The following is a 22,033-nucleotide window of genomic DNA, read 5'->3' as shown; positions in this document are numbered from 1 at the left end:
CTTTTCACTTTTGTGTCCTTTGATGCACGAAAAGTTTTTATTTTGACGATGTTCAATTTATCCTTTTTTCAGCATCATAGTCAAGAAATCATTGCCAAATCCAATGTCCTGAGGCCTTTTTCCCTGTTTTCTTAAAATTTTATGTCTAATGTTTAGGTCTTTGATCCATTTTAAGTTAATTTTTGTAAATGGTGTAAGATAAGAGGTCAACCTTCATTCTTTTGCACATGGATATCTAGTTTTCCTAGCACCAGGTGTCGAAAAGACGTTGTCAATAAGCATTTGACCTTATGTGGGGGCCCATGTGACCATAGGCAGAATAGAATAGTGATTATCTCTGGATGCTGTTTCATTGGTCTGTGTGTCTGCGTTTATGTCAGCATCACACTGTTTTGATTATGGTAGCTTTGTAGTGTTTTTTGAAATAAGGAAGAGTGAAACCTCCAACTCCCCCCTCCCCCTGCCCAAGATTGTTTTGGCTATTCAGGTCCCTTCAGATTCCAATGTTAGGATTGATTTTCCTATTTCTGCAATAAATGGACCTAGACATTGATAGGGATTGCATTAAATCTGTGGATCACTTTGGGTAGTATTGATATCTTGACAGTGGTAAATCTTCTAGTTCGTGAACAAGGGATGTCTTTCCATTTTTTTTTAAATTTTCTTTTAGCAATGTTTTATAATTTTCAGTATATGTCTTTCACCTTATTGAGTAAATTTATTCATAAATGTTTTATTCTTTTTGATGCTATCATAAAGTGATTTGTTTACATGATTTCCTTTTGGGGTTGTTCATTGTTAGTGTTTAGAAGCACAGTTGAGTTGTGTGTGTTGATTTTGTGTTCTGCAACTTTGCTGAGATTATAAGGAATTGTATTCCTTAAGTAGAGTGCTAAGATGTTTGAAAATCCCTTTTCTTTGACTAAGAACGTATCACCTAGAAATCTGATGAGAGCTCAGATACAGGATTTACCCCTCAGACACTCTGCCCTACCTGTCTGTACAGGTTGGCTGCTTGTGTAGGTTAGGTCTCGTGCAGTAGTATGTTATTTGTGCTTAATGTCATTGTGTTAAGTCCCTTCTTAATTCTGTTTCTTGCATATTCATCAGCACAGGACAAGAAACCTGAAGTCTGATTATCCTGGAGAGTGTACACCCTATACCAGTGTGTCATCGGATGAGAAAATTTGTTGCCATCTGATTTAGTTTTTGTTGGTTCTCCTAACCTGTTTATTAGGATTCTAAGAAAATAGGGCAAATAAATTATTTCCAGGGGAATGTGGATGGGGTAAAGGAGTAACGTGGTAGGGAAACTTTTTACATTGTTAAATAAAAAATGGATATTTTGGTTTGTGAGTTAGAATGCTGTTGGTGTTCTGACTTAAGGTTTGTGTTTGATTAATGTTAGGTTCTTTTCGCAGTGCAAGGTATCTACTGCTGGCATGTAGTTGTAGGGGCTTCTTTACAACCATGTGTGATGTGGTGGTTTGTGCTGCTGAGCAGCTGTGTGTCTGATTCCTTTTAAGATTATATGGGTATATTGTTAAAGTGTTTCTGTGCTAGGCTTGGTGACATTGCATTTTTTGGAAATCATCAAAATTTAGTTAAATTACCATAGTAGGATGTTTCCTGGGGATTGATGATGTAGATTAAAACATCTTTGTTTTATCCAACAATAGAACTGAATTACATGGGTAGGAAAACCAACAGGCATTTCCTGTCCTGTTTATCAAAACAGAGTCTTTTAAAGAATGTGTAAAGTGCTTTACTTAAACAAATCCGCTGTGTTGACTTCCGGTGGAAGATGATGATCTAAGTCCATGTGTTAAAACAGACAAACACACACCGAAATGACCAACAAGATAATGGGAGAGTTCAGTCTCCTTGGAAACCCTGGAAGCATGCCATAACTAAACTAAAAAGAATTTTGGCAGGAAAAGGTACAAATGAGAAAGAAATATAGTGAGGGAAGTTCTTTCTGGTTAGCTTGGTGTTCATTTATGTGGTTGAGAAGCCATCCTGGGGTATGAGGAAAGACCTATTTTGAGCTAGAATTTAAGGGTGGTCCATAGGGTAGTTGATTGGTATGAGATTTTGTACTTTGAAGCAAGGATTGAAAACTAAGTGACTCAATGCTTCTCACCAAGGAGAATATCTGTAAAGAGGGGCTAGCTCCACATGGTTGTAGGAGAGAGACTAGCCGTGAAGCATAGAGTTGAAAACTTCCTGCTCTGAAGCTACCTTATTTGGCCTGCAGGGCTGTGACTTGACCACTTACTGCTGAATCTATATGGTGACCAAGGAAGTGTGGCGGGCGGCCTCTAAGATTGCCCCCAATGATCCTTGCCTCCTGGTATTCATGTCTTTTATCTAATCCCCTGACCTTGAGTGTGGCTGGACCTGGTGGTTTCTCCAAGTATGACAAAAGTGAATGGATTAACTTGATGGCAAAACTTTTGAGGTTAGGTTACAAAAAGGCTTTGGCTTTCATGTGGGGCTGTCCTCTTTCATTTGCTCTGAGGGAAATAATCTACCATTTTGTAAGCTTCTCTGTGGAGCTTATGAGGCAAGGAGCTGGTGTTTCTGGCCAACAGTCAGTGAAGACCTGATGACTGCCAGCAGTCACGTGTTTGAACTTGAACTGCAAGCAGATCCTTCCACCATCAAGTTTGAAGATGATAGAGGCCCTGGCTGACACATTGACTGCAGACTTGTGAAAGATCCTGAGCTGGATGCCCCCAGCTAAGCCACACTCAGATTCCTGATCCACAGAAACAGAGGGAGTAGAGTACATGTTTGTTGTTTTAAGCTGCTAAATTTGGGGTAATTTGTTAGGCAGCAGTTGAGAAACTAATACAGGAAGTAACCATGTGAACACACACACCCCCACCCTAGAGGATTGAACTTGGTTCTAAATGTTTTCTGATTAACCTAAGACAATGCCCAAATGTTACATAAACATACACCTTTCTCTATAAAGATGAACATATGAAAAGGTGGACACATACAGGCTCAGTCTAAAAGAAGGTGACCAGTGTGAGCAGGTGATTTCCTGTGATAGGGACTTATTTCAAAAAACGAGAAAATGTTGCAATTTAAAAAACAACTAATTACTGTTCTCAAGGAGACTCCTGAACACTTGAACAACAGCAACAACAAAAAAAATCAGAGAGCAGGAAAGAATTCTTAAGTGAAATTTGTGCTTCTTAACTGTTAACTTTTTGGAGTGGTAGCAGAGGGTTTTAGAAATAGTCCCACAGTTCAGAGGAGAAAATGAGATGAAAATTATATAGGCATAAGTATAAGAAACACAAAGAGTAGATCCAATGTATAATAAAGGTTCAGAGTGAGAGATCAGAGCAAACATATAAAAGATAAAGTCAGAGAAACAGTAAAAATTTTCCTAGAGAGAACAGGTCAAAAGGGCTCAGGGAATATATAGCTAACATTTATTGAACACTTACTATGTACCAAGTATTTTTCACATTGAAACTCATTTGAAATTCTCTACAACCCCCATGAGATAGGGTCTTTTAATATTCTTCTACAAATAATTAAAGTGCATACCAAGCAAAATAAATGAGATCCATACCTAGGAATAGCCTAATGGATTTCAAAGATTTCAAAACTTTAAGGTATAGAAATAAATAGTTCAAGTATCCTGACAAGAAGCAAGTTACCTGCAAAGGAAGGTGTATCAGATGAGCATTTCATTTGTCTTCTGTATGCTAGCACTACGTGTGGCTGTTAAATCCGTTAGGTAAAATACAATAAATTCATTTCCTCAGTTTAAGTGCTCAATAGCTATGCGTGGCTAGTGGCTACCGTGTTGGACAGTGCAAAATAGAACATTTCTGTTACAGTAGAAAGTTTTGTTGGACAGCACGGTGCTAAAAGATAGTGGAGTGGCATTTAGAAAACCCTGAGGAGAAAGCTGTTACAACCTAAGAATCTTAAATTGCTAAAACTTCACATAGGCAGGATAACAGAATGGCAATTTTCAGGCTTGTAATGATTGAAAGTGTGTCACTCGAGTACTTTTCTTGAAAAAATTCTACTCTTAGTATATCCGGGCAGCTGGGAAGTCAGCAACTCAGAAGCATGATGAATCAGCTTCAGAGTCCTGTTTGTTTAACCCTCTGTTTCTCAGAATAACCCAAGATACACAAAAGGGAAAATCTCCGTTCATGGCAGATCTGAAGAGAATGTCCTTCATAAGCTAAATTTCAGAGTGTCAGAGCAATGATTACAGCCTCCTACAGCTCAACTCCAGAGCTAGCCACAGAAAACAGCTTTTATTTTAAGGACAATTAATCCACTGAAACCGCTTTTGTTGAAATCGCACAGAGAATCTTCATGCCACCAAATCCAAGCTTCTCAGCCCTCACTTTACTTGATCTGGACACTTTTTGGACACAGTTCATCCTGCCTCCTTTTAGAAACACTTTGCCTGGCTTCCGCAAAAGCTCTTCCTACCTTACTGGTAGTTCCCTGTGCAGTGTCCTTTACTAGCTAGCTTAGTGCTAGGTGCGGGAGAGCTCAAGGCCCAGTCCTCAGGCCACACCTCTTGTTTTCTGTAATCATTCACCAGGAAATCATATCTAGTCTTTAAATGCCTTCTGTTAGCCGATGATGCCTTAATTTATGTCTCTCCTTCCTTCCCTAAACTGCTCTCAAATCTATCTAGCTGCCCGTGTGACATTTCTACTGCATGTGTGGTTGAAATCCATACTAAAGTTATAAAAATGAAATTCTTGGCTCCTTTCTTAACCAGAACCTGCTATTTGCTGGTGTGTCTCTTGCCAGTAAATGACACTGCTTTTCCTCCATTGGGCTGGGTTCCTAGACCTTGGAATCATCCTTTGATAACCTCCATCCATCCGTTAATTCTGGCAGTGCTCTCTTCAGAATGTGTTCTGAATCTGTCCATCTTTGTGGCCACCACCTTAGCTCAGACCATCATCATCTTTGCTTATGCTACTGCAGTAATTTAGGAACCATTCTCCTTCCCCACCCCCACCCCCATTTTGTGCTGCAGTCGCACAACAGATAATCCCTTTAAAACAAGATAGAAATTCTGCAAGGACTTCTTCTCATTCTTAAAACAAAGCCACAGTCCTTCTACCATGGCCTACGAGGCTGTATGTATATCTGGCCTCGGCCAAATGCTCCGTCTCCTCTACCACCTTATTATGTAATTAGTCTTGTCAAATATAGCAACATTTCTACTTAGGCTGCCTGCTTGAAATACTTTCCTTTACAGGTTTGGATGACTAATTCCCTGTTTGGTCTCTGCCTAAGTTACCTCCTCAGAGAGGCTTTCTCTGACCACTCTACCTGAAATAATGCCCCACCCTCATTACTTTTATTCTCTTGTTGGTCTTTGTATTTTTCTATTTTTATTTCTGTTCTATTTATACTGCCCTGATACATTTTATATTTATTTGTTTATGTCTCCATCGCTAGCATGTATGTTCCATGAAGGCAGGGATATTTATTTACTCTTGTACCCCCAGCAGCTAGAAATGCTAGCTTGACCTAGAGTCCCTAGCATGTGGTAGGTGCTCACTCAAATATTGTGGAAGGAATGACCGTCCTAAAAATGAGCAAAACAACAAGTGCACAAGATTTATAAAAAACACCAGTTTCCAGAATTAGAGGAATAAATCTTTAGTTCAAGTAAATGGAGAAAAGCCTTTAATGTAGAACTTTATTTTTCAATGAGATTCATGAAAGAAATCGCATCTTTGAGAATGGAATCATGTGAAAATCTCAAATCATTGGAAAAGCATGATTACAATTATTTTAAAAAGTTTAGTAGAGACCATGAATTGCAGTGCAAATATAATTTGCACTGGTCAGGAGTATCACTTTGAACAAACTAACCTGCCTCAGCTGAGAGAAAAAGGATGAAAAAGGGAAAAGATGGGGAAAAAGAATTTTCTGGACTAAATGTCTTTTTTTTTGTAGTAGTATGTGATGTATTCCTTTTGGTTGAGAATTTTGGTGAAATCATTCATGACCAATGGAAGTTAACTTCTTTCTTTAAACCTGCCATTTACACGCTATTAAAGAATACTTGATATAAGGCAAACATCAGTCTATTAATGTTCCTAAGTACATTCAACCACCATGAGAACCTGGACATTATTCTTCTTGCTTTCATCTTTAGCTCTCCACACCTTATCAGTGATCAAGCCTTGAGAAGCCTTGCATCGTATACTTCATCAATGTATTTTAAAATCTGTACACTTCTGTCCCCTCTTTGTGTCTCCATGGTTTAGTTAATGGAACAGGTGATATTAATAAAACCAACTTTATAGGTTTGTTGTGAGGGTTAAATACCTAACATACAATAAGTGCGTTTTAGATGTTTGCTACTTATGATAATACTGTTACTGCACTGTCCTGGCTCAGATCACTGTCATTGCTTACCCCGATTTCTGGAGTGACTCCAGATTGGTCTCCAGACTTCCCTCTGCTTACCCTTCTCCCAGTTCCCACTTCTCTTCACTTCAGTCCGAGTAATCTAAAGGCACGTCTAATTGGATTACTCGTATTTAAAATGGCACAGTGAGCTCCCTTTAATCGTTGGGGTAAATAAAGTCTGTAAAATTTTCTGTAACATACCTTAATGATCTCTAACTTCTTTCTGTAAATAGGCTTCCCCTTTGTACCGGGTTTGTAGGTGAGCAGGAAGAATCCTGTCAAAACAAAGTGGAGTTGGGTGTGACTCTGCCAAGACAGATGGACAGTGAAGGGCTTTCTGGTTCTTCTAGCATGGCCATAATAATCCTAGTTTGTAAATATTTTAGGCAGATACTAATAACCAGGTGCCCATTCTAGTTAAAAAATATCTTAAGGCATGCATACATAGATGCACAAGCTTTGTGCAGTACTGCTCTGTATAATCTCCATGGAAACTATTTGGATTATATTTTGATAAGGCAACTTTAATGAGGTGATTTGCTTTGTGGTTTGAATTATGAGCCACTTAAAAGTTAGTGAACATCTAATAAAGATGGTCACTTTAGGTTTAGAATGGTCAGTTTCAAGTTCTTCATTCTAACATTATATATAACATAAATACACCAAGGCTTGTTTGTTACGATCACACCTGTAGAGTAAATGTATTAGCAACTGTTTATCTTTCTGTTCTTTGTTGCAGGAGGGTATGGTTCCATTCCATTTTATCCAAACATGATATCAGATTATCCAGGAACAAGTTAAAAAGAAGGGAGACTGGTTCCAGAACACATCTCTGGAAATTACCCTATGGACCCTGACTCTCATGGCAACATTACAATGTAGGTTCTGTATGAGCATCAATAGCCAGTGGTCTTTTTTGAGCCTATCACATAACATGTTCCTGTTCACTGAGTCAGAGGTTGAAAAAGGGTGTTTAAAAAGGCTGTTAGCACTTACTTTATTGTTGAAAATCATAATGTAATCAAAGTGATATTTTAGTCCAGAGACCTAGGAGTACAGAATCTTAACCTGCAGCCTGAGGCTTCTTGAGTGTACAGACGGTCGCTGACTTAATGATGGTTTGACCTACGATTTTTCAGCTTTATGATGGTACGAAGGCAATATGCATTCCTAGAAACTGAACGTTGAATTTTGATCTTTTCCTGGGCTAGCAATAGATGGTAGGGTATTTGCTCCCAGTTGGCCATGTGATCACAAGGGTAAACAGCGAATATGCTTAACAGTGATTCCGTATCTATCATATAATCATTTTGTTTTTCACTTTCAGTATAGTTATTCAATAACTTAATGAGCTATTTAACATATTATCAAAACAGACTTTGAATTAGATAATTTTCCCAATTATAGGCTAATGTAAATGGTCTGAGCACATTTAAGGTAAGCTAGGCTGAGCTACGATGTTTGGTAAGTTAGGTGCATTTACGTGCACTTCAGCTTATGATGGGTTTATTGGGCTGTAACCCCGTCTTAGGTCGAGAGTATCTGTATATGCAAAGAAGCAGCAAAGCAGGGCAGTTATGACACTTTACTACTTTGGGCTTCAGCCTCAGTCTCCAGGGAGCTTTGCTGGACCATTTGGAGAACTTTACCTAAGCTAGATTGGCCTCAATAGCCTAGAAACAGGTAAGGTTACAATGCTTGCTTCTGCTTTGTGCAGCAAAGCCCAAAGCCCAGCCAACATCTCCTGCCTATCACGTGCCTGATTCAAGGTTCATTTCTTTACATGTATTGCTTGTTTAGCCCTCAAAGCTACTCTGTGAGATAGGTATTTAAAGATGAGGAAACTGAATCTTTAAGAGCCTTAGTTACTTCCTCAGGGTCTTAACAGGCAGGTGAAGTGAAGAAATGTCCAGTCTGACTTCTCATCATTTCCTGCACAGGTTTCTTATAGATACGGCCCCAAGAATGTATTACAGGTATGCTAAGACAGTGATCCCTCAGTTCCTGTGGGGTGCATGCTGAGCTGGATGGGGGGTGCTTCACTGACTAGAGTTCCTGAGCAGACATGAACAGCCTAATCTTATCTTTACACTAGCGTGCCTTACAAACAGTGTATTCTGTGTGTGCCCTGACATGAGAAAGATCGACACACTGGCCTGCTCCACTGAAAGTAACAAGTCAGCAAGGGGGAACATTAGGCGCCAGTTCTTATAGCCATCCTCCTTTCAGCCTCTCAGGTTACGGTAATAACCCCCAGTCAGTGCCAAGTAGGCAAGAAAACTTCAGGATGGTCTGGAAGGGAGAGAGGAAGAAATGGTTGGGGCCCACTTCCCCAAGAGCAGGTGAGTAGGTCAAGCCTTACTTACTTCATAGGAGCAAGAGATTCCTAAAAGGATGGCACATACTTCACTTGCTTTTTAGGCCGAAATAAAATGTTCTTAAATCTTGAACAGAGCACTTTAGTGGAAGGGGTGGACCTGACCTTTCAGAAAAGGTAACAAAAACTTTCAGCTCCCTCTAGAGGTCAACAGTGATAAAGGAGCATCATAATGGGAAGTAACCTAAAGCTAGTCTACCCCTTCAGCAAGAAACTAGCATTTTATAGATGTATTATCCAGGAAAATACTTTCTTACATTGGGGAGTAGTTAGTTGCCTTTGAGAAGAAATTTGGGTTAATCATATTTTAATAGCTATGTGGGGTCATTCCTAAAATTCAGTGTTTGCTGTGTTATGGTATATTGAACTAATAAAGGAGAAAAGATCATGATAATAGATTGTGTCCAGACATAATAGCATGCTTTTAATTTACTTTTTTTTTTTTTTTTTTTTTTTTGAGAGAGGGTACGTGTGCAGGGATGGGGGTAGGCGCAGAGACAGAGGGAGAGAGAGAATCTTAAGCAGGCTCTATATCCAGGGCAGAGCCCAGTGCACGGCTGGATCTCACAACTGTGAGATCATGACCTGAGCCAAAATCAAGAGTTGGATGCTTAACCAACGGAGCCACGCAGGTACCCTCAAATTAGCATGCTTGGAGCTCTGAGTGTTGAAGCAGATCAGATCAAAATGAGAATTAATTTCTGTGCTATTGTGTGCCAGAACATTTTGACTTTAGCAGAGATAAAGGTGATGAGTATACCCACTGTGTTCTCATCCCTACCTCTCCAACATCTGAAAAGAAAAGAACAGTGAATACCAGGAGATTAATATTCTGAGGTTCAAGTTGCCAGGCATATGTTAAAACTTCTAAGAAAGCTAACATACAATTTAAGTTTTAGAACCTCAGTTGATCAAATGAGAAATCTGTTTCAGCACAGATATCTTCCTCTGGATCAGATACTTCATGGATAAGAATTAGTTATGGTGCTGACCTTTACTGTGTTTACTCCTTTTGTTCCCAGTATTGTTTATTCTTCTCTTCAGAACTCACCGAGAAAGTTCAGTTCTTAAACTTTAGTGTGTAACTATAGAATGAAGAAGTTAGAAGTCATGTTTAATTTGTGGTAATATTCAGAATATATGAAAGTTACATTTTTTTAAAGTTCCTGAAGTGCTTAAAAAAAAAACCCAGAAGGATGGGAACATCCCACAAAGGGACCCAGGAGCCAACCTGAATGCTCTCAATGGCCAAATCTGGAATAATTTGAACAATACAGTAAACTTCATAGTATGATTATAACCCAAAATATGAAATAAATAAATATGAGTTCATACTGATAACTAAATAAAGAAGTGGGAGAGAAAAGACAAATTTCCCCTAGAGAAGAATTCTGAATATGTAGATATTCCTCCTCAAGGCAGTAGTGCTTAATATCTCCATCCCTTAAATGTAGGCTGCGCTTAATAACTTCCTACCAGAGTACCTTACTGGGGGACGGGTACTTTATAGTGGAGAAACCTGGCAGACAGCATCATGGCCAGATAATCTAGGTTATCATCAATAAGTCCATATTGATAAGATGTAACTTCGCATGATGTAGTGAGAATGACATTTCGTCTCTGTGATCTTCCTGCCAATAAGCCATAATGGCAGTGTGGCCAGGAGAAAAACAATATCAAATTTAGGGACATGCTGTAAAGCACCTGGCCATTACTCTTCAAAACTGTCAAGGTCACCACCGAAGAGAAAGTGTCACAGACCGGAGGAAGCTAGAGACAAGATGACTAAATACAATATGGAATCCTACATGGGATCCTGGAACTGAAAAAAAGGTACTAGGGAAAGATGACTGAAATCTGAATAAAGTGTGGAGTTCAGTTAATATTCCAGTGTTGGTTCTTCATTTGTGACAGGTAAACCATAGCAATGTAAGGTGAAGGTGTATGGGAACTCTCCATACCGTCTTTGCAACTCTTAATGTAAATCTAAAATTAGGCTAAAATTAATTTGTGGAAAATAAAGATCCAGCTCAGTTAATTCTTATGCTGTGTAGCTTTTGTTCAGTGATGTTTGAAAACTCCCCAGGTGTTTTGAAAAATGGAGAACTTCTCTGCTATGTGTATATGTATCATCACTTGGAGTTAAGTAGTTTGTGACTTTTATGTATAAAAGTGAGAAAGACCCTATCTCATAGAAGTGTAGTGAGTAGTTTCCAACGATACGAGCATATCCAGCACCATAGTTTCCTGCTGTAGCAGCGGCGGGAGTTGAGCAGAGCAGAATCATGCTTCATTGCTTCAGTCCCATTCTGTTTTCACATTGATTGGCTTATAACTTACAGAAAGTAACTTTCATTAAGTCACTATTGTTGTGAATTCCAGGTTACAAAGAAATAAATCTGAGATCAATTTTTGTCAGAGTGAGGTCCCTGACAGAGATCCATGGTCATGGGTGGAGTTAACGCAGTTTTTGCAGACGTGTTGTCTTACAGGTCTTTAATTTTCCATATTTGAAGTTTCCTGATAAAAGCACGTTATTTTTCTCCAGCCATCATTCTGTTTTCTTCCTCCCCTAAATGTATGAAGTGTCTGAATACGTGTTATATGCTCTGTGAAAGATAAATTCTCTGAAGAGAGAAATCATCTTTCAGTGTTTCTTGGCAAATGAAATTTCATTGCCAGTTTTGAAGTTCACAATTAACTTATGGTCGAATTATTTTTTTTAAGTGTATTTATTTATTTTGAGTGAATGAGTGAGTGAGAGGAGGTGCAGGGGAGGAGCAGAGAGAGACAACCCCAAGCAGGCTCCGGGCTGTCAGTGCAGAACCTGATGTGGGGCTCGCTCTCACAAACCTTGAGATCATAACCTGAGCCAAAAATCAAGAGTTGGACACTTAACTGACTGAGCCACTCGGGTGCCCCACTCGAGGTCGAATTATTAATAGCAGAGCTGAGACTACATCTCCAGGTGTCTTACTGTTTTTACCTAGTAGTTAATGAAGGGCCAAGGGAAAGTGTGAAAAGGGAGGAGGATTTAAAGAAAAATTAGAGCAAAATGTGAAAAGATATTGGCAAAATAAGAACATCTGATGTTTCCCTTGTATTCTTATTCTTCTATTCTTTAATGGTCTAGACATCAGTGAGCATCTTTATACTTTTTTTTTTTTTTTTAATGTTTGGATTATTGGGGCGCCTGGGTGGCTCAAGTCGGTTCAGTGTCTGACTTCAGCTCAGGTCATGATCTCACATCACAGTCCATGAGTTTGAGCCCTGTGTCGGGCTCTGTGCTGACAGCTCAGAGCCTGGAACTTGCTTTGGATTCTGTGTCTCCCTCTTTCTCTGCCCCTCCCCAGCTCGCTCTCTCTTCCTCTCTCTCTCTCAGAAGTAAATAGACATTTAAAACATTTAAAGTAAAATAAAATTTTTGGATTATTACAGTAGGATGATTTCTGGAACTGACATGAAGTTCCAAGAGAATGAATGCTTTGTGGCTGTTGGTATAAATTATGAAATAGTTTTCCAAAATAACAAGATATACTTCTCTACAGTGCAGGTAGAGCAATTTATATTTTTCCTCTAGATTAAGAGATAGAAAATGGTGTGTTATTTAAAAATTAATTTGAGGGGCACCTGGGTGTCTCAGTTGGTTAAGCATCAGACTTTGGCTCAAGTCATGATCTAGTGGTTTGTGGGTTCAAGCCCCACATCGGGCTCTGTGCTGACAGCTCAGAGCCTGGAGCCTGCTTCAGATTCTGTCTCCCCATCTCTCTCTGCCCCTCCCCTGCTCATATTCATTCATATTCATATTTTCTCTCCCTCTCTCTCAAAAATAAATAAAAAAATTAATTTGAGTGGATATTTTATTATATTTTACGAGTATTGCTCTTCTGTGAATGGTCTTCCCCGTGTTGTATGAGCTGTTTTTGGAAATACAGGTATTTTTCTTAGCCACTTGTCTTTAGTTATTGTGTAAAAGTCACATTTTTCTTTCATTATCTATATATATATGCTTCTTCTGATGTATTTATACCCCTCTAGAGATCTAATATACATTTTTCCCCCCGATGGACTACATACAGAAGGGGTAAAGGATTGGGGAGAGGAAAGGTGATATTTATTTATCAGGCATTGTCATCTTTTTTTTTTTTTTTAATTTTAGTCATTCAACGTTTATTTATTTTTGAGACAGAGAGAGACAGAGCATGAACGGGGGAGGGGCAGAGAGAGAGGGAGACACAGAATCAGAAGCAGGCTCCAAGCTCCGAGCCATCAGCCCAGAGCCCGACGCGGGGCTCGAACTCAGGGACCGCGAGATCGTGACCTGAGCTGAAGTCGGATGCCCAACCGACTGAGCCACCCAGGCGCCCCTAATTTTAGTCATTCAAATAGCGTGTAGTGATAACTCATGACTTAGAGATTCATCTGTTGTCAGGGTTTTCATGTTACTCTTACGGTAATGGTTATAGGCATGTTAACCTGGTCTCCCTCCCTGTCTTGAGCTTTGGAAACAAATTCCATAATGCTCTGATTGTTTTCATTTATGTTGTGTACAAATCAGATCAAACATGCTTTATATCTTTTTTTTTTTTTATCTCCATGATATAATGTAAGCAGCATTCTTTCTCAGTACAAATAGATTTTATTTTTTTGTGCTGAGAATGTAAGGTACACATAGACAAACTTTGGAAGGATGTATACTAAAATCATAGTCTGTCAGTAATGGGGTTAAGAGTGATGATTGTCTTTTTTTTTACAGAGCAGTTTGTGTGATTAAAAGAGTTAAATCCCATTGCAGATCTTACACAAATCATAGTATACATAAATACATCTCTACCTGTTTTACAGTTTGCACATGTTTGTTGAAAGACTGTTTAGTTATTATCTACGGTTATCTCTTAGTGATGGGATTTCAGGTTTTTTATTCTTTAAGTTGGTTAAAATGATCACTATATTATTTTTTTAACAAAAACAAAAAACAAATATTTTCATACTTAGGTTCCTGTAAATCTTTTTAAGTATTTTTATTGCAATACTGGTTTTTATCTTTTGCCTTAGAGTTGTAAGATTATCAAGTGGTTAGTTAGAATCAGTGGTTCTTAATCTTGAGCTAATTTTATTGTGGTTAGAGAATGTGGTCTTTAAATTTGAAATTAGAATTCTTTAAGGGACTGTCTGTGGCTCAGTGTATGAGTTTTTTAATTGCATAGCTCTTTGGAAGATACATGTTCTTCTGTATTGGTATAAAGTTCTCTGTATGTGTGTATCAGTTTGATCTTTCAAGTGTGTATACTTTCTCCTCCCCTCCCCCTTCTTCCCTTCTCCCTTTTTTGATCTGTCAGGCATGGAGAGGGATGTCAGTCTTCTGCTGTAGTTACAATTTTTGTCAATTCCTTTATTTCTAAAACCCTAAAATATATATAGTAAAAATATGTGGAAAGATTCATGGCTGTTAACGTCTTTAGCTTACTTTTTATCATTATATACATATTATAAACTCTGTCATACTGAATTTCTTTTTACTTAATTTAACCAGTGGTTGGAAGCATTAGTGGCATTTACTAGGCATGGGCCAAGTGTGCTAGCTCTTTGGCAGTTTGCGGGACAATCTTGAACAAAAAAAAATCGTCCCATGGTCTGCATGACTTAGAATATTCTGCCAAATGCTTTTGGTGCTGGAAAAAACTTACTAATATTTTCTAAGCCTAAAATCTGTTTTATTTATCACATAGTATTTTGCATGGGTTTAATATATATACTGATGTGTGCTATGTAAATCAAGGGAACATTGTACTTTGAAATACTAGAATTTTACAAAGAATTCTTCATGATTTTCCAGTCACATCACCAGTGCAAGGCTGTTGATGTTTTTTGAGTTACCACTATTGTATACCTGTATAAGTCTGCATTTATAACTGATCTATTGTGATTATTCTACATAGAGTGTCGTCATGCTCACATTTACATATTGGTGGAGGGCTTTTTTATTTTGTTTTTCAGTATTTTCCACCTTTTTTTTTCTGGGACTGCAGTGATCCACATGGTAGAACACTTGATATTATCTTACAAGTCAGGTCTTTGTTCTTTTTTCCTGCTTTGCTCTTGCTTTTTTTTTTTTTCCTCCCCCCTATAATAGCCCTTTGAGTTCTTGATCTTTCCTACTGCAGTATCTAGTTGGTTAATGCCACCCAGTGTATCTTCATTTCAGGTAGTGTATTTTTCATTTCTAGATGTTCCTTGTCTTTTCTCTTACATTTCTCAACATGTTTATACTTCATTCTGTGTTCTGGAGCATATTTACAATAGTTGTTTTAAGGTTCTTGTCTGATAGGACCTTAATTCCATCATTTTTGTCATTTCGGGTCCTTCTGGTTATGGGTCACGTATTGCTGCTGCTTTACATAACTGGTGATTTTGGATTAGATGCCAAACGTTGTGAATTTACATTGTTGAGTATTGGGTTTTGTTCTAGCACATAGTTAAGTTGTTTGAGATACATTTGATTCTTTCAAAGTCTGTTTTTAGCTTTGTTAGGACAAATTCAGTCTTTTGTGTTGATGTAGTTCCACTTACTAAGGTGATGCTCTTCTGAAGACTTTACTTGGTGCTTCATTAATTATGAGGTTTCTCTACTCCAGCTGGTAGGGATCCCCTAATAGTTCTGAGCCCTCAAAAGCTTTCTAGTGGTTCTTTTCTAGGCCTTGTGCAGTGTCACCACAAATGCTCAGATTCAATTAAAGAACCCAAGTGTCCTCTCTCTTTCTGTGCTCTGCTTCAAATTCCCCCTGATTTCTGTTTTCCATAACCCCCAGTTTCTGTCTCCACAACTAAGTGAGATTGCTGCTCTGTCTGTCTGACTGCCCTGTCCAGAAAGTAAAGGGCGTTAAATATGACTCACTTCTTTCTCTTGTCTAAGGGTTCACAGTCCGACAACATTTTTGTTCCGTTTTCTAGTCCTTCCCAGCAAGAGGATGCATCCAGATTGTCTTAGTCTCTCCCTCATGGCCAGAAGCAGAAACTAACCCCTAACCCTCATTCTCACCCTCACCCACATGTCAGAGCTAATAATTATTTGCTCACCTAATACATAGTAATTTTTGTTAATTCCTACTATTGATATATACCATCTGCTAGTTTTCTGGCTGTACCCTGTTCTGTTTATTATACCACTTAGGAAATAGGGAAGACAGGTAACAAGAAATGTTGTGCCTGGTGAAATAAAAACAGACCAGTAATACTACTGTTGTCACTCGTACTGCCACCAACCACCACTCTGCCCCCAGAAGAAAGCAGTGATTTCAGCTTCCGAGAATGAAACCTGGCTGCCAGTGGTTTACAAAGAAAGGAAAGGGTTGGAAGAAATGAGAATTCCATTTTATAGAATACATTTTAATCCTTGATTTTATAAGATTTAATGAGTCAAAAACATTGTGTATATTAAGTTTTCTTACTAAAAATTTGTGCCTTTTAAGTGCTGTTGCCTGGAATTCGATCTATGCCTAAAATTGCTCTGTGTTGACTTCGGGCATAGTAGGGCAAACTGACTGATGTTCTTATAAAAAGATTAACATGGACAGTTTTTTCATTGTGAAGTAACATTTTATTGGCCATAGGAAATAATCTTTTTTTTTTTTCCCTTAAAAGAGGAAGTTTTTGTTCTTTGATTTTTGTTGTTTGTTGCTTTACACTGTTCAGCTAAGCAGTGGCTTGGTTGGCTGTTTCTCAGATTTTCTCTTAATTCATTGGCTTTTAGCAAGATGAAAAATAACAGACACCAATGTATTAAGAATATCTATAAATGGGGGCACCTGGGTGGCTCACTCTGTTAAGTGACCGACTTCGGCTCAGGTCATGATCTCACGGTTTGTGAGTTCGAGCCCCGCTTTGGGCTCTGTGCTGACAGCTCGGAGCTTGGAGCCTGCTTTGGATTCTGTGGCTCCCTCTCTCTCTGCCCCTCCCCCACTCATGCTCTGTCTCTGTCTTAGAAATAAATAAACATTAAAAAAAATTTTTTTTAAAGAATATCTATAAATTGAGGGGTGCTTGGGTGCCTCAGTCGATACAGCGTCTGACCTCGGCTCAGGTCACGATCTCACAGTTCATGAGTTCGAGCCCCGCATTGGGCTCTGTGCTCACAGTTCAGAGCCTGGAGCCTGCTTCAGATTCTGTGTCTCCCCCTTCCTTGGCCCCTCCCTCACTTGTACTCTGTCTCTCTCAAAAATAAACGCTAAAAAATAATAATAATAAAGTGTGTATAAATAGAGAAAGTTGTATGCCTTTCACCCAATATTTTCCTTCCTCAGTGATTTACCTCAGTGATTTAGAGTGGGTTGACTTCTGTGGTATATAGTATCTTTGGTTCTTGGCCCCTTTTTTTTTTGATAGGCTGGTGGTTAGTTTTGTTTCTAGGATTCCTCGGCCTGTCTCAAGTGTGCCTGTTAAAATTTTGTACCCTTGCTGTGAAGCTGCTTCAGTATTAAGCATTTATGACATCACTTTCTTTGGAGTTCTAGTTGTAAAATAGCCATTCCTGGGATAAGTGACCATTGTAAGAACAGATGTCGCCTTATTCCTGTTACAGTTGGCGCTAAAACACTAGTCTGTTTCTCTTCTTCCCTCCCCTTCTCTTTTCCTCCTCCCTTCTCTCTCTTACATGCACACAGACACACTTCTCTTTTCTTCCCCACCCTGTCACAGATTCAGTGACTGCATTATAACCAGCTATAACCAGTACTATCTTTAGCACCTTGGGGTATTATAATAAAGCCTACTGTTTTATTACTTGATTCTTGTTCTGTCTTCTGAGGATAACATAGATACAGAATCCTATCACCACCATTCCTATCCCACATCTCTTCAGTACTATTATAATGACCTCCCTGTTGACTTAATCATCTCTAGATTTTTCTCCTGTCCAGGTCACTTTAGAAGGATAAGATTTCTCCCCCATTGGAAATTAAGCACATCTTTCAGCAAGTCCCTCTTGCTTTCCAGTGCTCAGCAGGAAGGCTAGTCAGGCTAATTATACTGATCATTGACTTATCCTTTATTAAGTTACAGCCATAACAGCTCACTAACTAACAAGAGTTGTAATTTCTTTAATTTAGGTGAACGCAACAATTTGGGAAAAAGATGAAGTAATTTAAATACTGAGCCAACTCTGCCTGTTATTCCATTGTGTGAACAGGAAAGTGAATCTGGTGTTGGTGTTAGGTGTGAGCATTTCACCAAGTTGAGAGTCAAAGAGAAGTATTTTTGGTGCAGCATGACTTTGTATGCAAATTAACTAGTTCATCTGGTGCATTAGCTAAAGAAACCATAAGCTAGCAATGCACTGGGGGAAGTTGGCTGAGCTGGACTGACAAGAGAAAGAATTTGCGTCTCCAAAGTGATGCTTGTCTGAGTGGTTTGAATTTAAAGGTAATTTTTATGATGTATGGTTTTTAACCTTATTCCCTGATTTTAAAAAGAACCTGACCTTCAGGTAAGAAGTGACTCCATATATTGTGTCTGCTATTGTTAGCTTCTATTTATTTTCTCTCTCAAAGTGTACCCTAATGTACTTTAAGTGCAGGGCTCTTGTATGGTTTTAAACCTTCACTACAGAATACAGAGCACCCAATGAATGGCTTTTATGTGTGATTTCTTATTTGGCTCCTTGCTTGTGCGACAGTATGTTGTTTAATATTTACATATTAAATATTTAATAATTACATTGTAGCTTTTCCAGCTTTGTTTTATTGCTGATATTTAGTTTTGTGCCGTTGTGATTGGGAAATGTACTTGGTATCATTCAAGGGTTCTTAAATTTGTCATATTCGTTAGGTCTCTTTTTTATGTGATTTAACTGGGGGATTCCCCTGTGTGTACTTGAAGAAAATGTGTATTCTGTTTTTCTTGGATGGAATGTTTTATATATATACACACACGTATATATGTATATATGTGTATATATTTATATATATGTACATATTTATATATGAATATATGTATTAGAAAAATATATACATATATTTTAAAGTATATATTTATATATTTTAGAACCCTGTATTAAGTATGCTTCAAGTAAAAAATGTTGTTGAAAAAGAAAAAAAATAACTGAGGATACTCACTTAAAGCATGTCAGAGAGGAGGTGGGTGGGGGAATGTATGAAATAGGTGAAGGGGATTAAGAGTACACTTAATCTTGATGAGCAAAATAGAATGGCTTTTTAAATAATTATGTTTGTCTTTACAGATTAGTCTGATATATTCAGTTTCACACTTTTATGTTACATATACGAACACTAAATTTATTTTTTCCTCCTGATACCGCTGACCACGGTGGGCTTCTGAGATGAGGTGGTTTTTTTTGTTTTTTGTTTTTATTTTTTTTTAACATTGATTTATTATTGAGAGACAAGAGAGACACAGAGCGTGAGCATGGGAGGGGTAGGGAGAGGGAGAAACAGAATCTGAAGTAGGCTCCAGGCTCTGAGCCGTCAGCACAGACCCCGACGTGGGGCTCGAACTCACAAACTGTGAGATCATGACCTGAGCCGAAGTCGGTCGCCCAACCAACTGAGCCACCCAGGCACCCCTGGGATAAGGTTTTTAATCTGGAAGTGGGGTGCTGTCCACACCTTCTGAAATTACATGCACATTTTTGTGTACACTTAAGCATGCAGTTTTTTGGCACGACACGTGTAACTTTCAGTAGGCTCTCAGAGTATTCCAAAAAGGTAAAGTGCCTTGGACCTAGACAATGAAGGAAGCAAAGAAAGCTTTCCAAAATCAAGCTGTTCTTGGAAAAATCACTAAAAAGAAAACTATAAAATGGAGTGTTGGACAGGTTATTAGTAAAGATAACGTTGATCAGTAATTTTTAAAATTGAAGATGTATAGTGTTCTTTATTATAGCAAATCAACATTCTTAAATTGTGATAGTGAGCTAATATAGGTCAGAAAATGGCCTTTCTCTTGTAAAAAAAAAAAGTTTATTTAAATTGCACATGATGAAATCTTTCCTAATTTGGCATAATGCCTTATAGTGAAGAACTTGTTAGTAACAGTGGTGAATTTTTCCAGTGTAGTTGCTTTATCTTAATACCTAATTCTGTAACTTAGATTTTTTCCCTTAGAAAAATGACTCTGGTGTCAGTAAGCAAGTGAAATACCCTATAATTTTATTTGAATTTACTGTGAAATTAGCACTGACTTTGGGTGTAAAAGGACTGCTTCTAGTAGCCTGTGTGGTGTTTGGGAGCCACAAGAAGAGCTGTGCATATTGACGGCGCATAGCACAAAGTGTTCCTGATGTGTGTGGGTTCTGTTTGCAGACTTTTGTTTGAGAGGCCATAATTTGAATATTGATTTATGACTGTTAAAATTTCATCTAAAGTTACTTTTACATTTAAAAATTTCCCCCATTTTAGTTATATCTGCCTTAGTTCCAGAGGCCACCTTTGGGTTCGCATAAAGAAGCTTATCAAAAGTATATAAGAAGGAAAATTATCAAGATAATTATTATAATGGTTAATGGTCCTATTATAAAATGTTTCACAAATTGTTGATTACACTCATGATTTTAGTGAAATACCAGTAAACCACTAGTATTTAAGTATAATTTGTATTCCTGTTACAATAGATTCATACTGATTTATTCTGGAGAGAATGTGTTTTTGGAGAACTAAAATATTCATGAAAGAACCTTAGATTTACTTATTTCTGATGGTAGGTTCATCTGTAGGCCTGGAATGTGTTAGGGAAAACATGCTAAGTTCTGTGTAAGTTGGGAAAGAAAAACTCAAATCATTTCTTCTTTGTTTTTGTTTCAATTATACAGCAGATATAATTTCTACAGTAGAATTTAATCATTCTGGAGAATTACTAGCAACAGGAGATAAAGGTGGTAGAGTCGTCATCTTTCAGCAGGAGCAGGAGGTAAGTGTTGAAAGTTTAATATATCTAAATTTCAGTTTGCTTTTGGGGCTAGAACTTGTATTGCACTCGAGTATTTCATCAGAGGATTTTGACTTTTTTTTTTTTTCCTTAATGTTTATCAAGCAGAATATCCCAATGGATAGATGGCTCTGCTTCTCTTAGCTTTGTGTGTGTGTGTGTGTGTGTGTGTGTGTGTGTGTGTGTGTGTCTGTGTCTGTGTGTGTGTGTGTGTGTGTGTGTGTGTGTGTTGTTTTGACTATAAAAACACAGCGCTTTGTTAGATTTGGTTAGAGAAAGGAGTGGGAAGTGGTGTTAATTCAAGATTTTAACTGGTTTTGAAGCCTTGGCCCTCATTTTTTTTCTCTTAAAACTCCGTAAAGCAAAATTGCTTTGATCTCTTCTCAATGCTTAGTTTGCTTTGCGTAATTGGGGGTGGGAGGCTAGTTTAAAGAAAAAGCTGTTGAGTTATTTTGACATCAGTTCATACTAATACTGTTACTGTGGTTTAAATAAAACTGTTTTAAATGACAATTGCATGTATACCCATGTAATGTAATTTATAAGCTCAGTACCCCTTTTCAAGCTTAGTTGATTTGAAAATTGTTTTCCTTTTCTCTTTGAAGAAAGGAATTTCTCATTGCAGACTCTTGAGATTAAAGTGGGTTTTGTTTTGTTTTGGGTACAGCTTAGGCACACTTCTAAATCCGATTGACAAGATTTCTCACTAAAATTTTATGTTAAAATTTGTCACACTAGATTTTCCTTTACTCTCTCTGTCCATTCGTAGATCAAAGTTAGACATTATTTAAAATCGTCTGTTTTGAAACATCCTATCCCTGTTTATATATCCAAAAAGAGTTAAAAGTAATGTGCATAAATGGCAGGGTTTTACAAATAGATGTCTCAATCATAACAGAGAGTTAGGTTTTAAAGGATTGTGAAGTTCCTTAAATAAGCAAAGAATCTAGTAATAATACTACTACTTTGCACTTCTATAGCGCCTTTGACCTGAGGATCTCAAAGTGCTTTACAAACACTAATGAATTAATCCTCACAACACCCCAGTGAGGTAGGTAATTTAATTTTAAAAGAAATGATTAATAGTGTCTGATTAGAAGATGCACAAACACTAAATATGTCTCCTTTTATTTATTTATTTATTTTTGGTTGGAAGACAATATGAAAAGACTCCAGCTTTTCTTGACAAAGACTGTTCTTATGGGAAGGGGGGAAGCAAAATCAGTTTTCTGTTCCTATTTTCAAGCAACTAAAATCTTGACCATAGGAATCTTGAACTACTTGGAGTTG

At 37.9% G+C, this 22,033-nt stretch overlaps 1 protein-coding gene across 3 annotated transcripts in view; it reads left to right on the top strand.

Moving 5' to 3' along the window:
• The window catches only part of PPP2R2A (protein phosphatase 2 regulatory subunit Balpha), an 85,391-nt gene that overhangs the window by 28,346 nt on the left and 35,012 nt on the right, over positions 1-22,033 (top strand). For 2 of the 3 annotated variants that reach the window (XM_042934517.1, XM_042934516.1), the window contains exon 3: positions 20,628-20,725. In XM_042934517.1, the coding sequence (XP_042790451.1) occupies positions 20,628-20,725 (98 nt within the window). Of the gene's footprint in view, positions 1-7,168; positions 7,308-20,627; positions 20,726-22,033 lie in introns of all 3 variants that reach the window. The other variant, XM_042934519.1, reaches the window with a different exon arrangement.

Source organism: Panthera leo, chromosome B1 (assembly GCF_018350215.1).
Source record: "Panthera leo isolate Ple1 chromosome B1, P.leo_Ple1_pat1.1, whole genome shotgun sequence".
In the NCBI taxonomy this organism is placed as follows: Eukaryota; Metazoa; Chordata; class Mammalia; order Carnivora; family Felidae; genus Panthera; species Panthera leo.
Note: the sequence above shows the minus strand (reverse complement) of the source record. Positions and strands in the feature narration are given on the sequence as shown.